This window comes from Mycteria americana, chromosome 7 (assembly GCF_035582795.1).
Source record: "Mycteria americana isolate JAX WOST 10 ecotype Jacksonville Zoo and Gardens chromosome 7, USCA_MyAme_1.0, whole genome shotgun sequence".
NCBI lineage: Eukaryota > Metazoa > Chordata > Aves > Ciconiiformes > Ciconiidae > Mycteria > Mycteria americana.
The window spans coordinates 44,675,001-44,695,660 of record NC_134371.1 but is presented as its reverse complement, the minus strand read 5'-3'; the positions used below and the strand labels follow the sequence as shown (position 1 = coordinate 44,695,660).

At 37.5% G+C, this 20,660-nt stretch overlaps 1 protein-coding gene across 3 annotated transcripts in view; it reads right to left on the bottom strand.

Annotated features, from left to right (window-relative positions):
• Nucleotides 1-20,660, bottom strand: part of NEK7 (NIMA related kinase 7) — a 70,451-nt gene that overhangs the window by 27,826 nt on the left and 21,965 nt on the right. For all 3 annotated transcript variants that reach the window (XM_075508169.1, XM_075508171.1, XM_075508170.1), the window contains exons 4-5: nt 11,770-11,832; nt 11,113-11,223 (exon numbers count right to left, since the gene is read on the bottom strand). In XM_075508169.1, coding sequence (XP_075364284.1) covers nt 11,113-11,223; nt 11,770-11,832 — 174 coding nt within the window. The remainder of the gene's footprint in view (nt 1-11,112; nt 11,224-11,769; nt 11,833-20,660) is intronic.

The window sequence follows — 20,660 nt, the reverse complement described above, 5'->3', positions numbered from 1 at the left end:
AACATCTCTTTCAGGAAGATGATAAACTGATAATGTAAAAAATTTTGCACAGTCATTTAAAAAAAAAAACAAAACTGTGAAACTGTCAAACAATCCCACCAGAACATATACCTGGATTTTTCACTGTGCATGCTCTAGGCTACAGTTGCCTTCTGAAAGAGAGGATTTGGGGGAAAAGTAAAATGAGAATGATCATTTCCTTGATTTAAATAGATTCCTTTTCCTTTCTTTCATGTTTTGATGAGGATCTTTATCGCATCTGGCTGTTCTCATGACTTCACTTCTGGCTTACAAAAATATAAAGGGGGGTTTTTATATGCTTTATTGCATAGACTTATCAGAGCACAGTGATTCAACAACTGGATACTTGCGGGAAGAAATCTGAACTTCATCAAGAGGAAAGTGATGCAGAAAGGATTATTACAAGGAACTTCTAAGTAGCACATAATGAAGTTCTTGGCCACTTCTGCCTGTGTTTCTTTGGGAGTCTTTTTTAACGTGGACTAGCAGAAAGAACAGAGAGAGGAAAGAGGTGGTCAGGCAGCTGTAACAGGAAAGTATGGAAGCACAAGCAAGAGTTCTCACTCTGTGAATACAACAGAAACAAGCCAGAACTGGCAAGGGCGTGCAGGTTCAAACAGATAGGCCAATGAAGATGGACCTCAACATCTCTACAGTTCAGAGTAAAAATCACAGACTTATGTAGAAACTTTATTTCTATATACACACAAGTCTTACTTTCTATTTAAAAGGCTATATAATTCTAGTAGGAAAGGAGTGACCCAGGAGTTTTGTCTGGTTCTGTTCATTTATGAATTCAGCTGCCCATCTCTTCAGACGGTGGCAAGTTTTCTGCCATTTTTCCTTGCTTCCTGTGCAGAACAAAAATAGCACTTTCCACCATCTTGATTCATTCATCCAATTTTATCACAATGTGATCAAATTTGCCTGTATTTCAAGAGTAGCAGCTGCCTCTTAGTTGTAAAAATAGAACAAATACAAAAAACCCCACACTATATGGCATCTACCAACTGAACATGCAGAAAGTAACAAGTACTTGGCCAATAAAGTGACTAATAATAAATAAAAAAAAATATGTACCTGGTTCTTTTTCCAATTTTTCTTTACAGTTTACATCTCCAGTTACTGAAGATGACACATTTTTTCCCTTCCAGAATCCACAAAAAAAATGCATTTTTCAAAAAAAAAAAAAAAAATCAATCTTCCTCTATTAGTGATCTTAGTATACAACAAGTAACTTTAATCAATAGCAACAAAAGACTAAGACACAGTACAAAAACTAAGACAAAATGATTGCACTAATAGAAGTGCCTACTAGCATCAGAAGGCCAAATCAGTAGAATGAAACTACGGTCTTTCCTAAAAAATAAATAAATAAAACCCCCACCACACACACACCACAGAATTAAGATAGAAACGTCTTCTCAAGCACCATCTTCTTTCACACACAATCAAAATAAAGACATCCACTAAAATGAAATTGAAAGCCTTGTAAGAAAAATGCAAGTCAAAACTGTCATATTTTCCATTTTTAGTATATATTCTTTCATGCTAAGAATCTATTAATCATACTGTTAATAAGACTTCTGATTAAACGCAGATCTCTTAGAAAGCTCTGAACAAAGTCACTTTGTATATATATATATTTTTATCCAACTGCCTTTGCAAGGATCCATTTCATTTTTCCTTATTGAGTAGTCCACCTACAGTCACTCTGTTCCACCTAACATTTTTCCTCCTGCAAAAAAGCAAGGACATACAGTGTTCAGAGATAAAGATCACCTACTGAAATCAGAGCCACTAAAATAAAATTTCCAATACTGCATCATTTTCATTGTCTCTGCTGTTACCGCTGAGTGGGGCTTCTTAAAACACACAGCCACATGTTTAAATTCAACAGTATTTGTTTACATGCATCTCTCTCCAATAAATCCCCTTGGGAAAACTGGTACAGCATGAAGAGGTGAAACTTGTGCTTGAATCATTAACTCTACTTCCTAATAAAAAGCAATAGCATGACACAGTAGATACATAGGCTACCATCTTAACTTTCTTCTTCTTTTTACTGCAAATAAGGCAGACAAATTCAAAATCTTCTCTCTTCATTCTCAGCAAGTTATTCGTATAGCACAAACACTGACACTGCAAATTTTTCCACACACAACTGTGTGAAAAACTAAAAATAAACTCCAAGTATTGTTTGCAGGGCACTTCAAACAAGAAAAGCACCCAGAACTATTATTTAATAAAATCTTTCAGTTATCCCTTCTTCAAAGGTGCATGGAGCCAAACAATTCTAGCACCAGTGGGCAAAGGTGGAGATGAAATACCCCAAGCATTTCTGCCCCAGTTAGAGCTATTTGAACAGCCTGTGTCATAGTTAAATGAAGTCTAACATCAAGTTAACTTTTCATAGCTGACTGACACCGTTACTCTCCCTGTGAGTACAGCCAGTCAGCTTACACAATAGCTTCAGGTGTGATGTCTGTCAAGGGGACCATCCACAAGACAAAACAGAGTGGATGATAGTCTAATTATTTTAGCAGAAAACCTGCCCGCTTATTCTGATTGTTCCAGTGGCAGACACAGACAATGGCCGATTCACAGAAAAACTAACAAGGCTGCCTGGCAATTACCCAGCCCAATTACCCCACTGGTTATAAACTGCAGGACCAGTCAGCTTTCCTTCCACCAGCACATATACATAACTTGCACATGGTAAACTGCTGCTGCTGCTCTCATTTGGGTTACCCGTAGTTGAAAGCAAAGGTGACAGTCGAGCACCTGTCAGACACCCCAGTTCACACACGTATGGGGAGGAAAAGCTTACCAGAATTAGCTCTCCTCCTACCTTGGCAGGGCTCTATGCCTTTGCTTTTTCTTTTAGGACTTCACGGCTCCATCCACAGAGTGGCTGTTTCCCCTGAGAACACCCAGCCCCCCTTTTTTACCTGCTACATAGCTAGTGTATATATATATATACACAAAGTTGAATAAGGATGCACTATTTTTTAATTGGGGGGGGGGGGGGGGGGAGGAGGGGGGAGGCGTTTAAGAAAAAGATTTTTAGTAGTTTTAAAAAAGGTTAGTTGCAAAAATTAGCCTGACTGGTTCAAAGCCCCCAGTTTCTTTTTAGGAAAAGTCACATAAAAATAATTTAGCTTTGATCTGTAATTAGCACATACTGTGTTACAGTATCCTGACATATTATACGTTTCCTCACGCTACACTATCTTTTTAAAGTCTTTTCAAAAATGAATACACAAAAAAGCTAAGAGTAAAGGTGATACAGAATGTGGAAAAAAAAACCATTGAGAAAAAATATTTTGAAGCTTTTAACATTTATCAATTACATCACTTCAGCAAGGTGCCAAACTGTTCTATATTATAAAACATAATCTTATGCTAACCAAAAAGATCCAGGAGGTTTGGCTTGGGGGGTGGGGGGTAGTGGGTTTTTTTGTTCTTTAAATTAAATCGGGGGGGGGCCACAAGAGCAACACCGATACTGCTGAAAACCAAAGGAACCAGATTCCATGTTTTAAAATTTGCATTTATAGATCATGATAAATCAGTATCATGAAAAGAAAACACACAACCATGCACAAAAGACTACTTTAAAAATACTTTTTCCACAATCATGATGCCAAGTATCTGGACATAGATAGATGTATAAGAAAAATCTCAGAATTAAAGCCACCATAATTTCTCCCCCTTGAGAGTGTGTGCGTGCAGTTTTCAGTTCGATTTTCTTTATGTCAAAAGACCCTTTTCTCATTCATTCATGACACTCAGCTAATGAGCAGTTTGAAAATGTCTCTAGGCTTTATTTATTGTGAACTATTCAAAACCTATTATTAAATATAAGTTTCAGGGAGGGGTACAGCTTCCTGGTATGCATCACTGGAATAGCAAATCAATAAAATAAACTTTGTGAAGTTTATCTCCACAAATGGCCTTAGAAATGATGAGGTAGTAATATCCCCATTTTACAGATTAGAATGGGGGCAAAGAATTAAAATCAAAAGTGTTAATTAATTCTGGCACCAATTTAAGCACCTCCTTTTCAACGTACTTAGCTTTATGAAACAGTTCATCTTCAAAGCACAGTTTCCACTCAGAAGAGCTAAAGAACAGATAAAGCTGTGAATGATCAATACTTCTACAAATCAAACCCCAGAGTTTTACCTTGATTATCAGAAATACAGAATAAGCAATTACAATTCCCACCAAAAAATAGTTGAAGTGGTTTATACAGTATCCCTTAGGAACAGTACCAGAGACAATAAGAAAGGACAGTCTTTGGAAGAGCATTCAATTGTATTAACCATGAAACCTTTGTCTTTCTTGAATTCCCTGCCTTGAAAACAACTACTGCAGCAAAGAAGGCAGCACAGATGCAACAAGTGGTGGTGCGTGTACTGCACCACCATGACTCCTACTCAGAGTAGCTGCACCCTTAACACTGAATAGAGCACGATTTCTTCAAAGAATAAACAAACCTGTTATGTGCTGGAGTGCAAGATACTCAGTTGTAGGATTTTCTAGCCTTTGAATGCAAGATTTTGCAGATTCAGTGTTGCTTCCTTAGCTTATAAGCAACTCCCTAGATTCAAACAAGCATAAAAATAACTAGAGAAATGCAGGCTCTCCATTATATTCCTATGCACAGCTTAGGAGAGTTGGCACTTTTACAGGCACAGCTAGTATTGCAGCTGGCCAAGTAATTTGCACAACAGAGTATCATCCTTCAGCAGGTAACGGATGGGTACTGCCAGTGGACTTTATTTACATTTGCCAACAGCAGCAGAACAGCAACACTCCTGAACCTTGAGTCCCATTCCACACTCTACATGGCAGTACGCTACAGAACGGGTTCTTCTTGTGTTCCTCTGTATTTGACCTGTAATTCCTATGCCACCTGCCTCTTCTCTGCCTCCATCCCAAGCCTGTCCCTTCCCTATTTCTGTCACTTCATTCCATTTTCTCCATTTACACAATCACATTCTGTTCCCAGCCAGTCTGAGTTATCCCATCCAGGTCCTCTCCCTACTGGCAGCCAGTTTGGCTGTCTCTAGGATCCTTGCCCAGTCTGTCCTGTTCTCTGGCAAGAGACTAGCTCTCCTCTAATCTCACTGTGCTCATGTCCAGTATTGGGACTCCCATTTCAGTTTCCCAATCCATTACTCATACTCATTCTCTTATACTCCTCAGTCTCTATTGCCTTGTGTCATAACTTCCCAGTCTACCTTCTCTCAAAAACTGCTCACCAGCTAGTCCCAGTCCACTTGTCTTCTCTATTCCCAGTCAGATCCTCCCTCTCCCTCCTCGCTTAAGGATCATGTAGCTGCTTGTCCCAGCCTACTCTTCTGTCTGCCTAGTCTTTTGTCTTCTCCACATTCATCTCAGATTACTCCCTTCCCTGTGTTGTTAGAAAGAATAAATACCCTCTGAGAGACAGGAAAGCTTCAGCCCATCCAAAGCATCTGGAAAAAGCTATTTCTGGCAAAGCCGTTTCAAATCACCCATACTCTAAGTTGAAACATTCATAGTTACTCAGCTAGTATGCAATGCTGTCGGGACTAAGAGATGCCAGAGGTTCACACAGCTCTACATGTACAGAAATTCTCCACTTTGGCTGCTATGCTCCAGCAATTTCTGTTAAGCACATATGAACTCTTGTGTTAGAAGAATTTAAGTTTAGGTCAGTTTTCACAGCCATTATTGTAAGAAAAATCCCCTTTACAAGTTTTAAGTCTCTGTTTCAAGGCACAAAGGACTTACAATATTCCAGATACAATGGTTGCTAGATTTTAAAATAAATAAATAGATTAAAAACAACACACACACACCTCAGCAGAATAATATATTCTTCCTTAGCTGAGTACTAAATCATACAACATTTTCAGAAACATACACCCTTCAAGCGCGCAGCAGGCATGCAACATTTTAGTATGAAATTGTTATATTTTGACAAACCGATAACACATTCTCACACAGCTAAATCTTTGGCAACCCTAACAGCAAACAGAGTTACTGTCCTGCTACACACGTGTACACAGCAGAATACAGCTTCCGCAACACTGCCATTCAAACTACATTGGAGACATCATCATTGTCCCACCAGCCTTCCAACCACGAATGCCAACTATCTCCTACAACTGCTAAAGCTGTAAATCAATGTTTTGTATGACAGAGATAGACAAACAATGTAGTCAGTTAATAGCTGAGGGTTTCCCAAAACACTGGGTCATGCCCTGGAAAGGGGTAAACACCTGACCTGCTAAATTCTGACACCATACCTCTTCCTTACACGGGCGCTTCCCTAACTTCATACTCCCAAAAATCTTGTAATTATCACAGCAAAAGAAAATTAGCACTCTTGCAATTAAAGTCAAACTATAGCAAACATGTGCTATCAACATTCATCAGACAACCCCACTGTCTGAAAAACCATCTCTATTTCGAGCACATTCCCAGGACAGCAATCCACCAGAAAATAGTTTGAAAAAAAAACAGATGACAAGTTTCTATTCTCAGCAACATAACCAGCTTCACTGCAGTGAGAATGGTTAATCATGGGCTAGTAGCCATCCAGCAATCCGGGGCAGCTAGTCTGCAGACAGAAAAAGTAATTAGCTTCTGTAGCAGCACATGCCCCCTCAACTCTCTGCCATGCTGCAAGATCAGTGGGGCAAGATGCACAGTTAAGTCCACAAAAGCAACTCATGCAGAAGTTTGATCTGCATCTGATCACCACCCAAGTTCAGAATGATGTGAATAACCCTGCATTCAGTGCTGTCCAGCCTCACAGACATCACTGAACACTTAAGATAAGGTAGATTGTACTAACCACCCAGTGCCCCTATGTTCCTTCCAAATCCACTGCCATTACAACATCTCTATAAATCCCCAAAGGCCATCATCTCACCCTTGTAACCACCTCACGCTATAACACACTCAGGCTGCACTCACATGGATTCTGCAATGGAGTTGTGGTTGCTTCACACAGGCAGGAGCAGCAGTCTGGGCTGGCAAAGCTACCAATGACTTTGGCAGACTTTTAGCAAACTAAAATTGCTTCCACTCTTTAAGGGCTTAAAAAAGGCAAGCTAGCTTGTAACGCAGCACAGGCAAGTTAGTCGACCCCAGAGTACTGAAAATAAGTTTCAAAAAAACCTCATTGCTAATATATTTTGGCATGGAGAGAGGAGGAAGGGTCTGCATCCCAGACCACGTGGGGAGGAGAAATTGCCTGATGCAATTTCACACAGTGAAGACCAAAATATCCACCACTGGTGAAACATCAGAATGATAATCAATGAGATTTCAAACAAGCCTAAACAGAGCTCCAGCTACTGCAATGAGCAATTTATATATGCAGCAGTTGCTTGGAAAGAAGTGACTATCACTGTCTTTTGACTGTCCTATAAAAAACAAGTATGTTTAAGGACAAAGAATTCACTGTTCCCAACTACAGAAACCTGAGAAATCAATATGAACTTCATACTGATGAGAAGTTTTAAAATATTTGTCTTATTTTACCTATCTAATTATAGTATGTGGGGTTTTTTTTTAATTTAAAGTTGAAAAAACCACACACAAGAAGTGTTCTCTGAAGAGCAGATGAAGTGCCTAGGTGATATTTTGTAGAATTCAAATTATTTTCCATCTATCTTGAGAAAGCTGCAAACATTATTTTCAACTTTTTACATGAAAGCTTTTCTGCTTGTTCCCAAAACATGATTAACTTCCTTAAGATCTGTATGACATATTCAGTTTAAAGTTTGCATTTTTGTGTGCTAAGATTATTTGCCAGAAAAACTAAAAATATCTGCAGAAATGAAATAGACCTAGAAGTGTACTGATTTAAAAAAAAAAAAAAAAAAAACACTTTAGTGTCTTGACAACATCCCTTCTTACAAGCCTTTCTAATAACTTCATATTTAATCTTAAATAATATGCTAATTATTCTGCAAGATAGTTCAAATTTTCTTCTTTCAATATCTTCAGCACAGACTTTACAAACTAGTTCTTTTACTGAATCGTTATAATGTATTTTCTTGATTAATGCAATTACTAGATTCTTCTTTATTTATGGCATTTTCTTTATCCAATATATCACTTGTTGCTTTTAAAAATCCCAAACCCAAAAAAGTCCACAGAATAATTTTTGCCCTGTCACTGTCTGTGGTGGAGGAGAACCATGACTAATAGGAAAAGGGAACAAGTCTCAAACCTGCTTTACAACATTTTTGTATTGCAAAAGGAGGTGGTATTACAAGGTAACAACGGGAGTTCTCATGAACTACCCTTAACCTTGATAGCCATGTACTATCACCACGTTCAATAGTAGAGACCACAGACACAGACAAACAACAGACCATGAGCAACTGGGAACTAGCACAATAGTTACTAATTACTTACTTGTAAAATCTTTGATGCAATAGTATCCAGCAGCCTAATTCACAGATAAAGAAAAATCAAGAATTTTTCCTTCTTTCACCATCCCTACACAGAGGTTACACAGTACTGAGGTACGTATTCTAGTACAAAACCAACTGTAAGTCAAATGCAAGTATTTCCCCCTCACTGATAATGTTTGCCTCTCGGTATTACCGACATGCCACATCCAAGAATTCTACCAGGCCATTAAAAGCTGTACAAAAAGAAATCCTCAATTTTGGATCCTCCTACTTTTGAGAATGGAGGCTGTACTAAAACATCTCCCTGTGACAGAGGTAATTAAAAAAAATTAACGTAAAGTGGATTAAATCTTTGTATGTACATACATAAACACACAGATACACAGAGAGAACACATGAGATACCTCTGATTTCATTATGCGATTTGTAAATGCCAATGCACAACTGCTTTTTTTTTGTGGACATACAGCAAATTCTATGAATTCTATCGGAATCCATTTGAATGCACCAAGTGATTTTCCTCAGTTGTCTACTCAATGAGGACAAAGAGAGTATTATTCACAGGTAACAAGAGAGATGGTATAAAAGCTGGGCAGCAAGGATGTGGTTCATTAAGGGAAGAACTACAGAATTAATTAAGGTGCACTGTGAGGCACAGCAGCTTTGCAAGAATTCTCTGATGTGCCAATAATGTCATACCCAAGTAAACTAGTTAAGTAGTTTTCCCTCACATTAACATTGGTTTCAGTGTCATTCAAGCTGTGGTCATTTACAATTTCAAAAACATGCTTGATCCTTTCTACAAATCACACAACAAGCCTGATACTCAAACACTCTTCTGGGGGTGCCCCAACATCTTCCAACAAACTTAGAACAGCATTCTAGCAAGAACACTAGAAACCAAGGAATGGTTTGTTTGTTTTAATAACACAACATAGTTATTTACCTTAATAGTGTGACAGGCAGCCATCCTGCTAGGAAGTTTCCATACCATTACATATCATTTATTTTTCAGACAATTTTTAAAATGCTTCTTTAAGAAGATGCTATAACACTGATGCGCCCCACATTTAAACTCTTACCGTCCAAGTAGTCTACCAAATCATTTCCTTCACCAGCAGCATGAAGACGGAGTGCATTGTGACACCTCATACATATTTAATAATAGCCTGATAGGCTGTCATTAACATCAAACAGCAATATAAGTTTGCTACATTAAACATGATCCTTGTGTTAAGAGGACAATCACAAAGTGCCTCCAAGATCGAGCCTGTAAGAAATACCCACCGACTTGGACAAGGTCTAATGAGGCCAACTGCACTGAAGAAGCCATTATTCACACATTGGATTTAAAATGAAAAAGGAAAAAAAGCAGAGGAAAAAGAAAAAGCTTCAATGGGTCATAAGACCAGACATGCCATAAGGCAATCTGTCACAGAGTACTCATATTAATAACTGTTGTGTCAAAACTGAACATTCAAAAGAAAAGACAAACCTTCCTTTATGTTTTATGAAATGTAAGCCCACAGAATTAATAATTCATGAGATGAAGAAAATATCAGATTTGGATATAAATATTAACAGAACACTGTCAACCTGTTTAGAACCAAATTTTGACTGTCCTACCTTACAATTATCAATCTAGAAGGGAATATTCTTCAAAAGCTCAAAAAAAAAATCAGTATGAAAGTCATTAATGAAGAAATTAACATTCTCTATTCATGTAGGTCCTAAGCAAAACAGCAGAACTCTGTTCTGTGCCCAGCTGTTGCTGAGTGAATGCTAATTGACTGGCATTATTTGTTCCCGGAGTTATGCTGTGTTGACAACAATAATGGTGTGCACACAAGAAAGTACACCAAAGGCACATACTAAAATCAAGACCCAGTGGAAAAAGGGTAGGAAAAGAGGGGGAGTAGCTGTCAGATGACAAACAAAGATAAAAAAGCTAGTAAAAAGTTCATATAAATTTCAGACTACAAAGTTTATACAACAGGTCTTGGATAATTTTTCTGATTAGCTAAAGAACAACCATTTAAAAACTACAAAAGAAAGCAATTAACCCATAATGCACAACCATATATCAGTTAAGTTCACTACATGTGATTTCAACCAAATATGAAGTATATTTTCAGAATATTTGTTAGTCTCAAGATAAAGTATTTAACTAGACCTATAAAATGATGCAGTTATTTCCATTTTAATCTTTATTTTGTTTGCTAAAGTAGTTGAAGTTCAAGATTTAAAAGAAACTTCTTTTGCCTTATGACACCAGCCCTTCTCTGCTTTCACTATTATGGAGAATAGAATATTGGAACACAAAACACAACTGTGCCAAAAATCAGGAATACCATCAAAATGTATTGCTCTAAATGGTGGTGACAGCGCTTTTCTTTATAGTTTTTTTTTCTTCTCCCCAGCGCTAATATAATTTCAGCATAGTTACGTCCCCATCTGCACTTACATTCTGGGCAACAGCGTTAAAAATACTTACATAAGCATCAATATTGGGCATACATTAAAAAAAAATTTAGTCTAAACACTCCACTTTTCTCCACAGTTCCTGACATTTTCACTGCATTTCACCCAGTGATGAGCACACAGAATGAAAACCCAAAGTTGAACATTACAAGCTTTTAATTTTTTTAAAAAAGTTAATTCCTACCTTTATCATTCTAGAGAGATCTCCAGCATCAGCTAATTCCAACACTATGTTCAGTTCATTGTCTTCAATGAATGAGGCATAATATTTAATTACATTTGGATGATTCAGTTGCTAAGAAAGCAGAATAATAATGCACATTTTAGCATAGAGCACATGTTATCTTTTAAGACTGACAAATGAAACATTCTTATTTAGGCAAACAAAACAACCCCTAAAATCTATTTCAGTAGGATACAAAAAGTATATGCTTATGAGAAGCATTTACAGATAAACATTTTGCAAGAACATGATGGCATTTTAGGATCAACATGATGACATTGCAACTTGCAAAAAATTTTGATTCAATGTATCTATGCAATAGCCTGCTAAACTTATCTGAAACAGCAAAGTCAATTTTTAAAATCAGTATTTTACTGTACACAGGACACAGTTATTTACAATACTGTGGTTTTAGCAGAAACTTTTACTTGAGAAGCTACCCATTTTTCTATAGCATTTACTCCTCAATGTTAATTTTTAAAGCAATAAAGATTACAAAATTCCTTAAGTGAGGCTTATAAGAATTCTACACAGACAACAGCAGACACCTCAAGTATATCTATGAAAAACTCAATATACTTTGATGATGGCTGCACATTTTTTAAACAAATCTTTTACCTTAAGAAGATCTATTTCTTTGATACAGTCAGCACGGGCTTTGGCATCCATTAAATCAAATATCTATGCACAAGAGATAAGACATTTTTATTAAGTGATAAAAATATAGCAAATTGAGTGATCTTTATCATTATTTCATAGCATCCATAAAGCAACTTGAGTTATGCATTTCATGGCACGACGCAACATTGCGGTAAGAAATATTCCTAATGCTCTGATGTACTGATTCACTGCTATATCGATTCTTTTAGCTCCCTCGTAGGAAACAAGTCCATTGTAAGTACAAGTTTTCCAATGACTTAATTGCCACCTCCGCATATCTGTTCAAACACACAGCAATAATTCAGCACATTTCCTTCAAGTTGGTTCTAATCCAAATGTCAGCTTCCTCTCCCATTCCTGCCACACGATTATCAGAAACTGATTCTTTCTAGTACTGAGCACACCTTTTTTTCCTAGTCTCTTGCTACAGTCTTCCTTTTCTATTCTAAATAATGCATACACTTTTACTCTCTCTCAAGATCAAAACATCATTGTCACCTCCAGTTCTTCGCTCCCATTTCCTTCCCTTCAGGAAGCAAAGAAGTGATTTGGGTTCTGTAATTTGTTTACTAAAGCACTTTTTTCTAAGCCCTCATATGTCACCTTGACTTTTACAGCCTTTTACAGTTAGACATCTCTGCTCTTCATTTTTTTTCCACCTCCCATCTGCTCCAAATTACTTTGCAACTTATCTCATTTTTGCCTCCTCCAGTTAACCACATTACTCTCCACTAACTTCAAGTTTTGTCTGGAGTAATTTTTTCCTGCCATTAGAGTCCTTGTCCACAGTCTACACATCTATATTTGATCTAATGTCTTTCTATTTTCACTCCCCCCCCCTTTTTTTTTTTTACCACCTTTGGGTTCCATTCTCACTTCACTTTCTCAGGTGTGCATCTCCATACACTGTCACTGACTACTCCCCTTAGAAATGGCAAAAATGTTACTTCTTCAAGGAACCCTTCTTCTCTCATTTGTCATTACTTTCTGACTAAAAAAAAAAAAAAAAAAAACAAACCAAAAAAAGCCACTCATCAACTTCTGTGTGGTCTGCCTATGACATTTTGAGCTATCCAGGAAGAATAAGAGACATACTATGAGTTTTAGTAATTGCCACAACATTTATGAGATTACCTTTTCCAGTTACATCTTTTCAATGCACATCATTTCTTTCTAGATAGTCTCCAGGAAAAACGTATTATGTGCTGTGAAGATCACTGGCACCTGGTTCCATCAGCTCAAAATGATCAAAAGCTCAACAGCTGACAACTTCCATTTCATATCTTGCCACCAACCACAGAAACAAAAATAAGGATTAACAGTACTGAGTACTGAATGTCTGCAAAGAAGTCATCTCTTAAACTGACTGTGTAACTGTCCATGTGAATCACACCTTCTTTCACTCTCCTCAAGGAAGTCCACATATGATCTGCTAAACCTCATCTTAATTTTCTATGCCACTACGCACAATAAGTTTGTCATCCCTTTAATCAACTGAAAGGAGAAGTCTAGAGACTTCACCCATGGAGCACAGTGGTCACAGAGCACACATGTGCTCCTGACTAGCCACTACTTCCCTTCAGACATTCAATCTTCTATCTTCAGAGCTGGTATAAGAAAAAACAGCCTGGAGTGGATACAAAATTCACTTTTTGACAAAAAGACAACTAAGTCATGAACTGAAATGTCAGGCTTGTAGACAGTAAGAAAAAAGGGGAGGAAGAAAGAAAGAACAAAACAAAACTACTTACCAAGAAAGGAAGGGAATAAACCATCTCACAACTACTTGCGTATTAATGTCAGGATGATGGGAAATAGACTGAGCTAGAAGCAATTATTCAAGGAGGAGACTGTGGGGGACTTAACAGAAACACAGCGGGGTAAGTCACAAGAAAGGAATGCTAACACTAAGAAATAAAACAATTTCAGATGTAAAAGAAAAGAGTACTATATATGAAATTACAGGTACAAGTATTAAGAGGTAAATAACACTGATGGAAGAGACAGAAAAGATAGTTTATTAATTAAGGTTGGGAACTTAGCGAAGGAGATGAAACAGTTTGCATCTGCTATAGATCTCAACTCTGAATGAAAAAACATTGCTTTTTAATCGTTTTGACAATAAAGTCCTAGTATTCGGTACACTCATGAAGGACTATAACAATTTTTCCAAGAAACACGAAAGTTCTAAATACAAGAGGCAGCACATTAACTGAGGGAGTACTGGGAAGGCATGAGATCTTAATTGTCTTTCCCTGTAACCTAAGAAACCAGCAAATGGAAAATTTTATACCCCCTCTCCCAAAAACAATCAATGAAAGTTTGTACAGGGGAGCAGGGAAAAAAGGGGACAGGTATAGGGGCAGGTCTTGAAGCTTCACACTTTTGCTAAGTTTTAGATAATAGTGAGATAAGAACATTCCTTATAAGCGATACAGATATTAGATACAGAGAGAGAACTCCAAACACACTGGAGAACCTAATCACAGGTGCAGACAGAATTTTAGACTGAAAATTGTACACAAATTATCTACTTGTAACATTTGGAGAAATTACCCAAAGCAAAGCACAGTTTCAAGATTCAAAATTAAGAGAGTTTCATTGTGTGAAAAACCAGGGCAGTTTGCACCTGTTAATGACTGTTCCAATACACGAAGAGGCTTCTTAACTTACCTATACCAGGAGTGCTTCCCTACACACCTAAACAAGCAAATTTTGTGAGCCAATTTTTTTTTTTTTTTTTTTTTACAAGCTATGCCTCCAATGGGGACATAATCAGTACCTCTCATAGAGGAATAGCAAAGCAACAAAAACAAAGCCCTAGATTCAAGACTGTGAAAGATCTAGGATCAAGGCATAAGAAAGAAAGACCAAATTTTGTTTGTGTATTCTGGCTGGTATTCCCAGTACTTCTAATTTGTTATTAAACAGCCTGCAGTAGACTAGACCAAGCAGCTGCTCTCATGAAAGGACAGACTTAAGTTTTATAAGCATGACTCCCTATACTTTTGCTACACTTCATACAGCAGAGTGGCAAATTTGTCACAGCTTCAGCTAAACTGAATATTTCAAACAGTACCTGAATAAAATAAAGCAAGACAGAAAAATTGAGTCTTTTTTGATCCTTACAAACACAAAGACAGACAACCTGAAGATTTACTGTATATCATTCTTGAGGTTCTCTGCTAGACTTTGGTCCAGATCCAACCTCAAAAGACTATAAATAGCATTTCCCAGAAATCCAGAATTTCAGTTTCACAGACATTAACCTCCTCCAACAATAAGACTGGGGGAAAAAAATACAACCCAACAACAATGACAAAAAAAAAAAAATCACCCAATCCATGGCCTCTGAAGAACCTCTGCCCTATCATACCAGATTCAAACAGCTTGCAGAGATTTTCTTTCTGAAGAGATTACCTTTCCATTTTGCCAAACTGCTGTAGTTTGGGTCAGAGGCCCCTAGTGTAATAAGCCATGTCAGCTCACAAGGAGGCTACCGTAAATATAACAAGAAAACCTCCATGCTTCATCACCAGAAGATGACTCAACAGTGAAGAATGTCTTAGACTGAAAAATGGGAAGCCACAGTGAAAGATTTTAAGAGCTTAAGAACATACTTTCAAGTGCATGTCAAAATTACACATGGCACCTGGCAGCGATCAGAAGGACTGTTTTGCAGGAGCTGCTGCAGACCACATGACCACGCAGGAGAAGCTGTCCTTCGCTTGTGGTTTCCTACAGACTGGCCAATATGAAGAGATGTCAGTACTTCCATCAAAACTGTAACAGCTTATAGCTTTGCAAGCAGACTAATTCCATCTTTGGCTGCTATTACTCAGCAGGGCAACCTGAAAGGTCAACTTATGCTCCCGCCTCTCTAGCATGCATGTTGCACACAGATTTATCTTACACACACACAATTTGTAGCCCTATAAAGACAGTATAGCCATTGCTATTAGCAAGCCACAGGCCTCAGACTGCCTCAGAAACACAAGGCCTAAAGACTTTCAACATTTTGGCCAGACTTCTCTTGGCCTGAACTTACTTTTTGAGCTCAGATTTAACTGTAGCAGCACATACTTTGCAGTTGAGAGACTTAACTGTAACAAAGTCATTACAGTCAGATGACTTGTGTCTAACTTGTTTTTAGATTCAGCTCAGCTTTGTGCAACTGCACGGTCTTAAGGAAATTATAGCAGATACAATAAAGGTCTAACAAAACCAGTGTGATTAACATCAGCAAACTTTTGGACCAACACAAAGCATTAGCAACTGACTGCTTGAAAGCACCCTGCATGTCCCACGTAGAACCACCACCAGCATCTTCCTCCCAGCAGAGCTCAGGAAACTGGAAGGGTGAGCCTGAACAGGATCAATGCAAAAAAGCTAGTGTACATCGATTATCGGGAACTAGCAGTAATTAGACTACAAGTGTTAGCATGACTGTAATTGGCTAACAATAAAAACTGCTGCATTTTTATTAGACTGCTAGGGCATTAATTAGACTAACAATGAATTCTAATTCATGACTCCACTTAAGAGGTCAGGATCACAGGGTCATTCAGGTTGGAGGTGTGCTTCTCTAGTCAGCACAAACTGCACAGTGTAATACACTCTTATTTAAAATTTTAATTGTTTTCCCCACATTTCTGTTTTCAAGGACTATAAGATTAACATTTCTACAAATGAATTATGTTTGCTAATAATAGGCAAAAATCGTATTAAATGTTTTTATGATGTGCCAGTTTTCACAAAGAACTTAATAAAAAAATCTCACTGCAGTAAGCTCTATACCTTAGTTAGCAATTACTGCGGAATTCCTGAAAACAATTAGGCAAATACAGCTGAAGAGACTTAAGAGGGCATTTTAAAAGCCCTTAGCAATTTTTACTTCCACTTAGCAAGAACACTAAGTGAAACAAAAAGTCAATTTTTAGCTCTCAGTTTTTCATCTCCCACTGCAATCAATAGCATACAAAGAAAGAGTAGAAGGACAAGCATACATTGATGCTTATTCCAAACTATTCCCCTCTGTGTGCTATGCAGCTAAGGGATCTCTGGTAACTTTGAATTGAATCACTTCTCCTGTACCTTCATGTGGGCATAGATTATAATTTTATTTTTTCAGCATTCTAGAAACACCAGTTGTAAGTACTGTCAAGAGATATCAATATTTTTAGAATAGTTTCTAAGCTATTGTAAGATTCAGAGCAGGAACTGTTCCCTATGCAGATGTGTAAACTAAACAAAAAGGCTGCAGTACACAAAATCAACTTCCTGAGTGAAGTTCTTGCATACATGCTCACACGTTCAACTAGAGCTCCTAGAAGGCTATGTGCATAGAAAGAAGGTTTAGAAACATTTAACCGCCAGATGGAAAACATCAGGCCTTAGCTTCTAAGTGTACACTGTATCTGATCAACTACCAGCTACCAATTTAACTCATCATCTAAAGTAACACACCAAGTTGGGAATCTACTTGATTCCTCTTGCTCTGAAGTCCATCACTTTCCAAGTTTTCCTTTTCAGTATTGAAAAGGATAAAGGTCTCTCTAACCTCACCATTTAAATGACAGTTTAACCTGTTTCTGTGTGAAATTCTGTATAAAACTACCAAAAAATATTTCCGAAGCAAAACACAAGCATGACTGCTGTAACATAAACCTACAGACAGGCAAGCAAAGTAAAGACTTCAATGCACATAAATATTAAGAAAGATGATACTGCAGAGCAACAATGAGCATTAGAGTATTTTGCCACCACAGCACTGCTGTGCTGAGACAATAGTGCTTCATAAAGTGTGAAATTACGAGTGCTTTCCTAAAATTAATTATCTGTAATTCGGGCCTGAAGTAGCAACCCACTGACAATGCACAATGAATAATGAATATAAGTGCTAGATAAAAGGATTCATTGTCTGAATCTCTAATACAGGGGTCTCCAATTTTGGAATGAAAGGTGGAACAATGTAAGGCAGAAATATAATGAATCTGGAATTTTGTTGAAATATGCAGTTTCACATAGTATTTTAAATTTTGAGTTGCTAAGGTTTACTTAAAAAATAGTTCATAAAGTGAACTCATACGGCCTTACAGTCACTGACTTTGGATATTTTCAATTCTTTTACCCTGTAAGGATGTTTTGTGACCATTTATTCCAGTACCTAGCAGTTGCTTACCTGCCTCTTGGAAGTGGCCACTAGAGTGCTCATTGCCCAGAATGCCACACGACGCCTCAGGGTGTTGATGGGGCTGTTGCAAGGGTTACTTAGGGTGGCAGTAGTAGAGATGTACTGCTTCTTCCTCAGGCATCATCTTTCAGTATAGTTTGGGCCTCAGACTTAACGCATTAGGAAACTCATCTAGAAGCTCTTCAAACTTATACTGCTATGCTCATAGTTTATCTGGGGTTGATCTTTCCTGATGTTTCTTTGACTCAAAGTGTAGTTTAGACATCAATGAAAGTAATTAAGATTTGTTTTTTAATTCTGGTTTTATTTAGGTGATATTTCAACTGCATCTCAGAAACATAGTTCCAAGGAAAAAGAGAAAAACTAATTATTATAAATACTACTTCCTTAATTACAAGGCAGCAAACCACACATGGGAAGATGAAGCACAAAGGGTACAACAAGAAGAAAAGACCCAGCAAGCTATTTTGTGTATTCTGTTGGTTAAATTACTAGAAAGAAACTGTAAATTAAACAGTTTTCACTCTGGTACATATCCTACTGGAAACCAAATCAAAAACACTACTTCTTCATGTCATCTGGACTCAGCAGCAACTACAAATTCAGAAAGAGTGGTTTCTGTCACCATCTGCTTGTCCTTCCTCCCACAGTATCTTACTGCCACTTGCTTCTGCTCACATTGAGTTCCACAAACATACATTTTGTACACATTAATATAACATTTATCAATATTGTACATATTTCAGCCAAATAAAATTTTAATAGCAGAAAATAAACATTCTTGTTGGAAACCTCCAAAAGAACTCAAAACTGGCAATCCTTTGGAATAAATAATGGCCTGAGATCCAGTAACTCTTAAAGAGAGCATAACTGAAGAATTCTTAAGTCACATCAGACCTTGAAGGTAGAGACAAACATGGGGAACCACTGACCGAATACACATAAAGAAAATGGCTAAACACCCAACCCAGCCAGGAAAACAGAACAGGGAGGAGGTGGAACGGACACGACTTGCAAGACCAGAGAGGAAGGCACGAAGTACTTAAGATGTGAGATGAGAAAGGGCAGAAAATGGGAAAGTAGAAGAAAGTCCAGATCTCAGTTGTGTTATTTAACACCAAGTACAGCATTTAGAGACACCGTCTCAACGTGGAAATGTGGAAAGTGGTATCCATGCACAGGTCTAAAACAGAGAGAATAGAGCCTCTCCCTCATGACAGAGAGAAGCATTCCTCCTGTTTTGTCCATGCTGAGCTTCCATTAATGAAGCATCAGAAAAAAAAGCCACATTTTAATTTGAGTAAAAGAAAACGACTGAAAAAGCAAGAAGCACAATCATAGAGCAGACCCACAAGAGCTCCTGTGAAAAGCAATCACTTCTCACCAAAACACATCTATGAAAAAAAATGTTACAGCAAAATTAAGTACTGTGACTATATTTAACAAAAACATTTCTAGGAAATCTTAGGGAAGGTCACAGAAGCACAGTAACAATTAAGATGGTCTTCTGTCCAAATGGAACAGCTTTAGATGTCAACTATGCAAGCTGAAACAGCTGTGCCAAACACTCAGTGCTGTCACAAGCCTTTAGAACTCCGAGTACTATTTCATCGTATGCTTAGAAATTTTCTTCCCTTACAGGTTAACCAAATCTCACTTTCCATTCAGATAATACAGTCTTCTACATACATCCAGCCTTCATATGGAAAGTGATTTCACAGATCACAAACGTAGCCCCTCCTGACATGCACCAGACAGTAACATTCAATGGAAAACTAACAGCATATGTTGGATATTTTAAGACAATCATAACACTATCAGGACAAAGCCATTTGGGAGAGCCACAACTCTTTAACCCTATTTCCTACCAACCACCAAATTTATTAAGTGGTTGAACAGAAAGCTTTTCTGCTATAGAAACTACCACCCATATATGGACAGCATGGTATCTTTTTCATTAGTTGGGAAAAAAAAAAAAATCTTTTGTCAAATTAGGAAATCTGATGTGAGAATACAGCTATACATACTGACTTCTGAAATACTGTTAAAGAGTACACATCCTATAATGCCTCTATATTCTTAATGCAAACACCATTATAAAAATTTTGTAGTTAACAGTGAGGCTGGACTTTGACTTTCTTCCAGTACCCAACCATTCCACATCCACCTTAATTGACATGCATTTCAAGTCACATTTGACCTTTTTGGTTTCTCATGCACTGAAAATGAAGGAAGAATTAGTCTAATGTTTTAAGACTGTTGATCAAAGTTCTTAGAATATATTTCAGCTTTTGAAGTAGTATATATCTGGCAGTTTTCCCAGAAGGGGGAACCAAGTCTCTTTTTTTATGACTGCCAGGACTAGGCCTGCCTCCTGGTGCTGCAGAGCACAGGAAACAACAGAAATGGAACAGCAAGTGAAGATATGACAGAGAAATTTACAGAGCATGCATTAGCACAGCATGCAAGAAAATTATTAAAATCCAGAAACACTAGAAAAGAATCTATGAAGTCTGACACACGTTATTTTGCAATATATAAAGGTAACAGAAAAACCCCTTCAGAACTGATGGCAGCACTCCTTCAAGCAATACGCTAAACACAGCTCAAGAGATCAGAACTGAAATGACAATTTTAGTTTCAATTTCAAAACTAA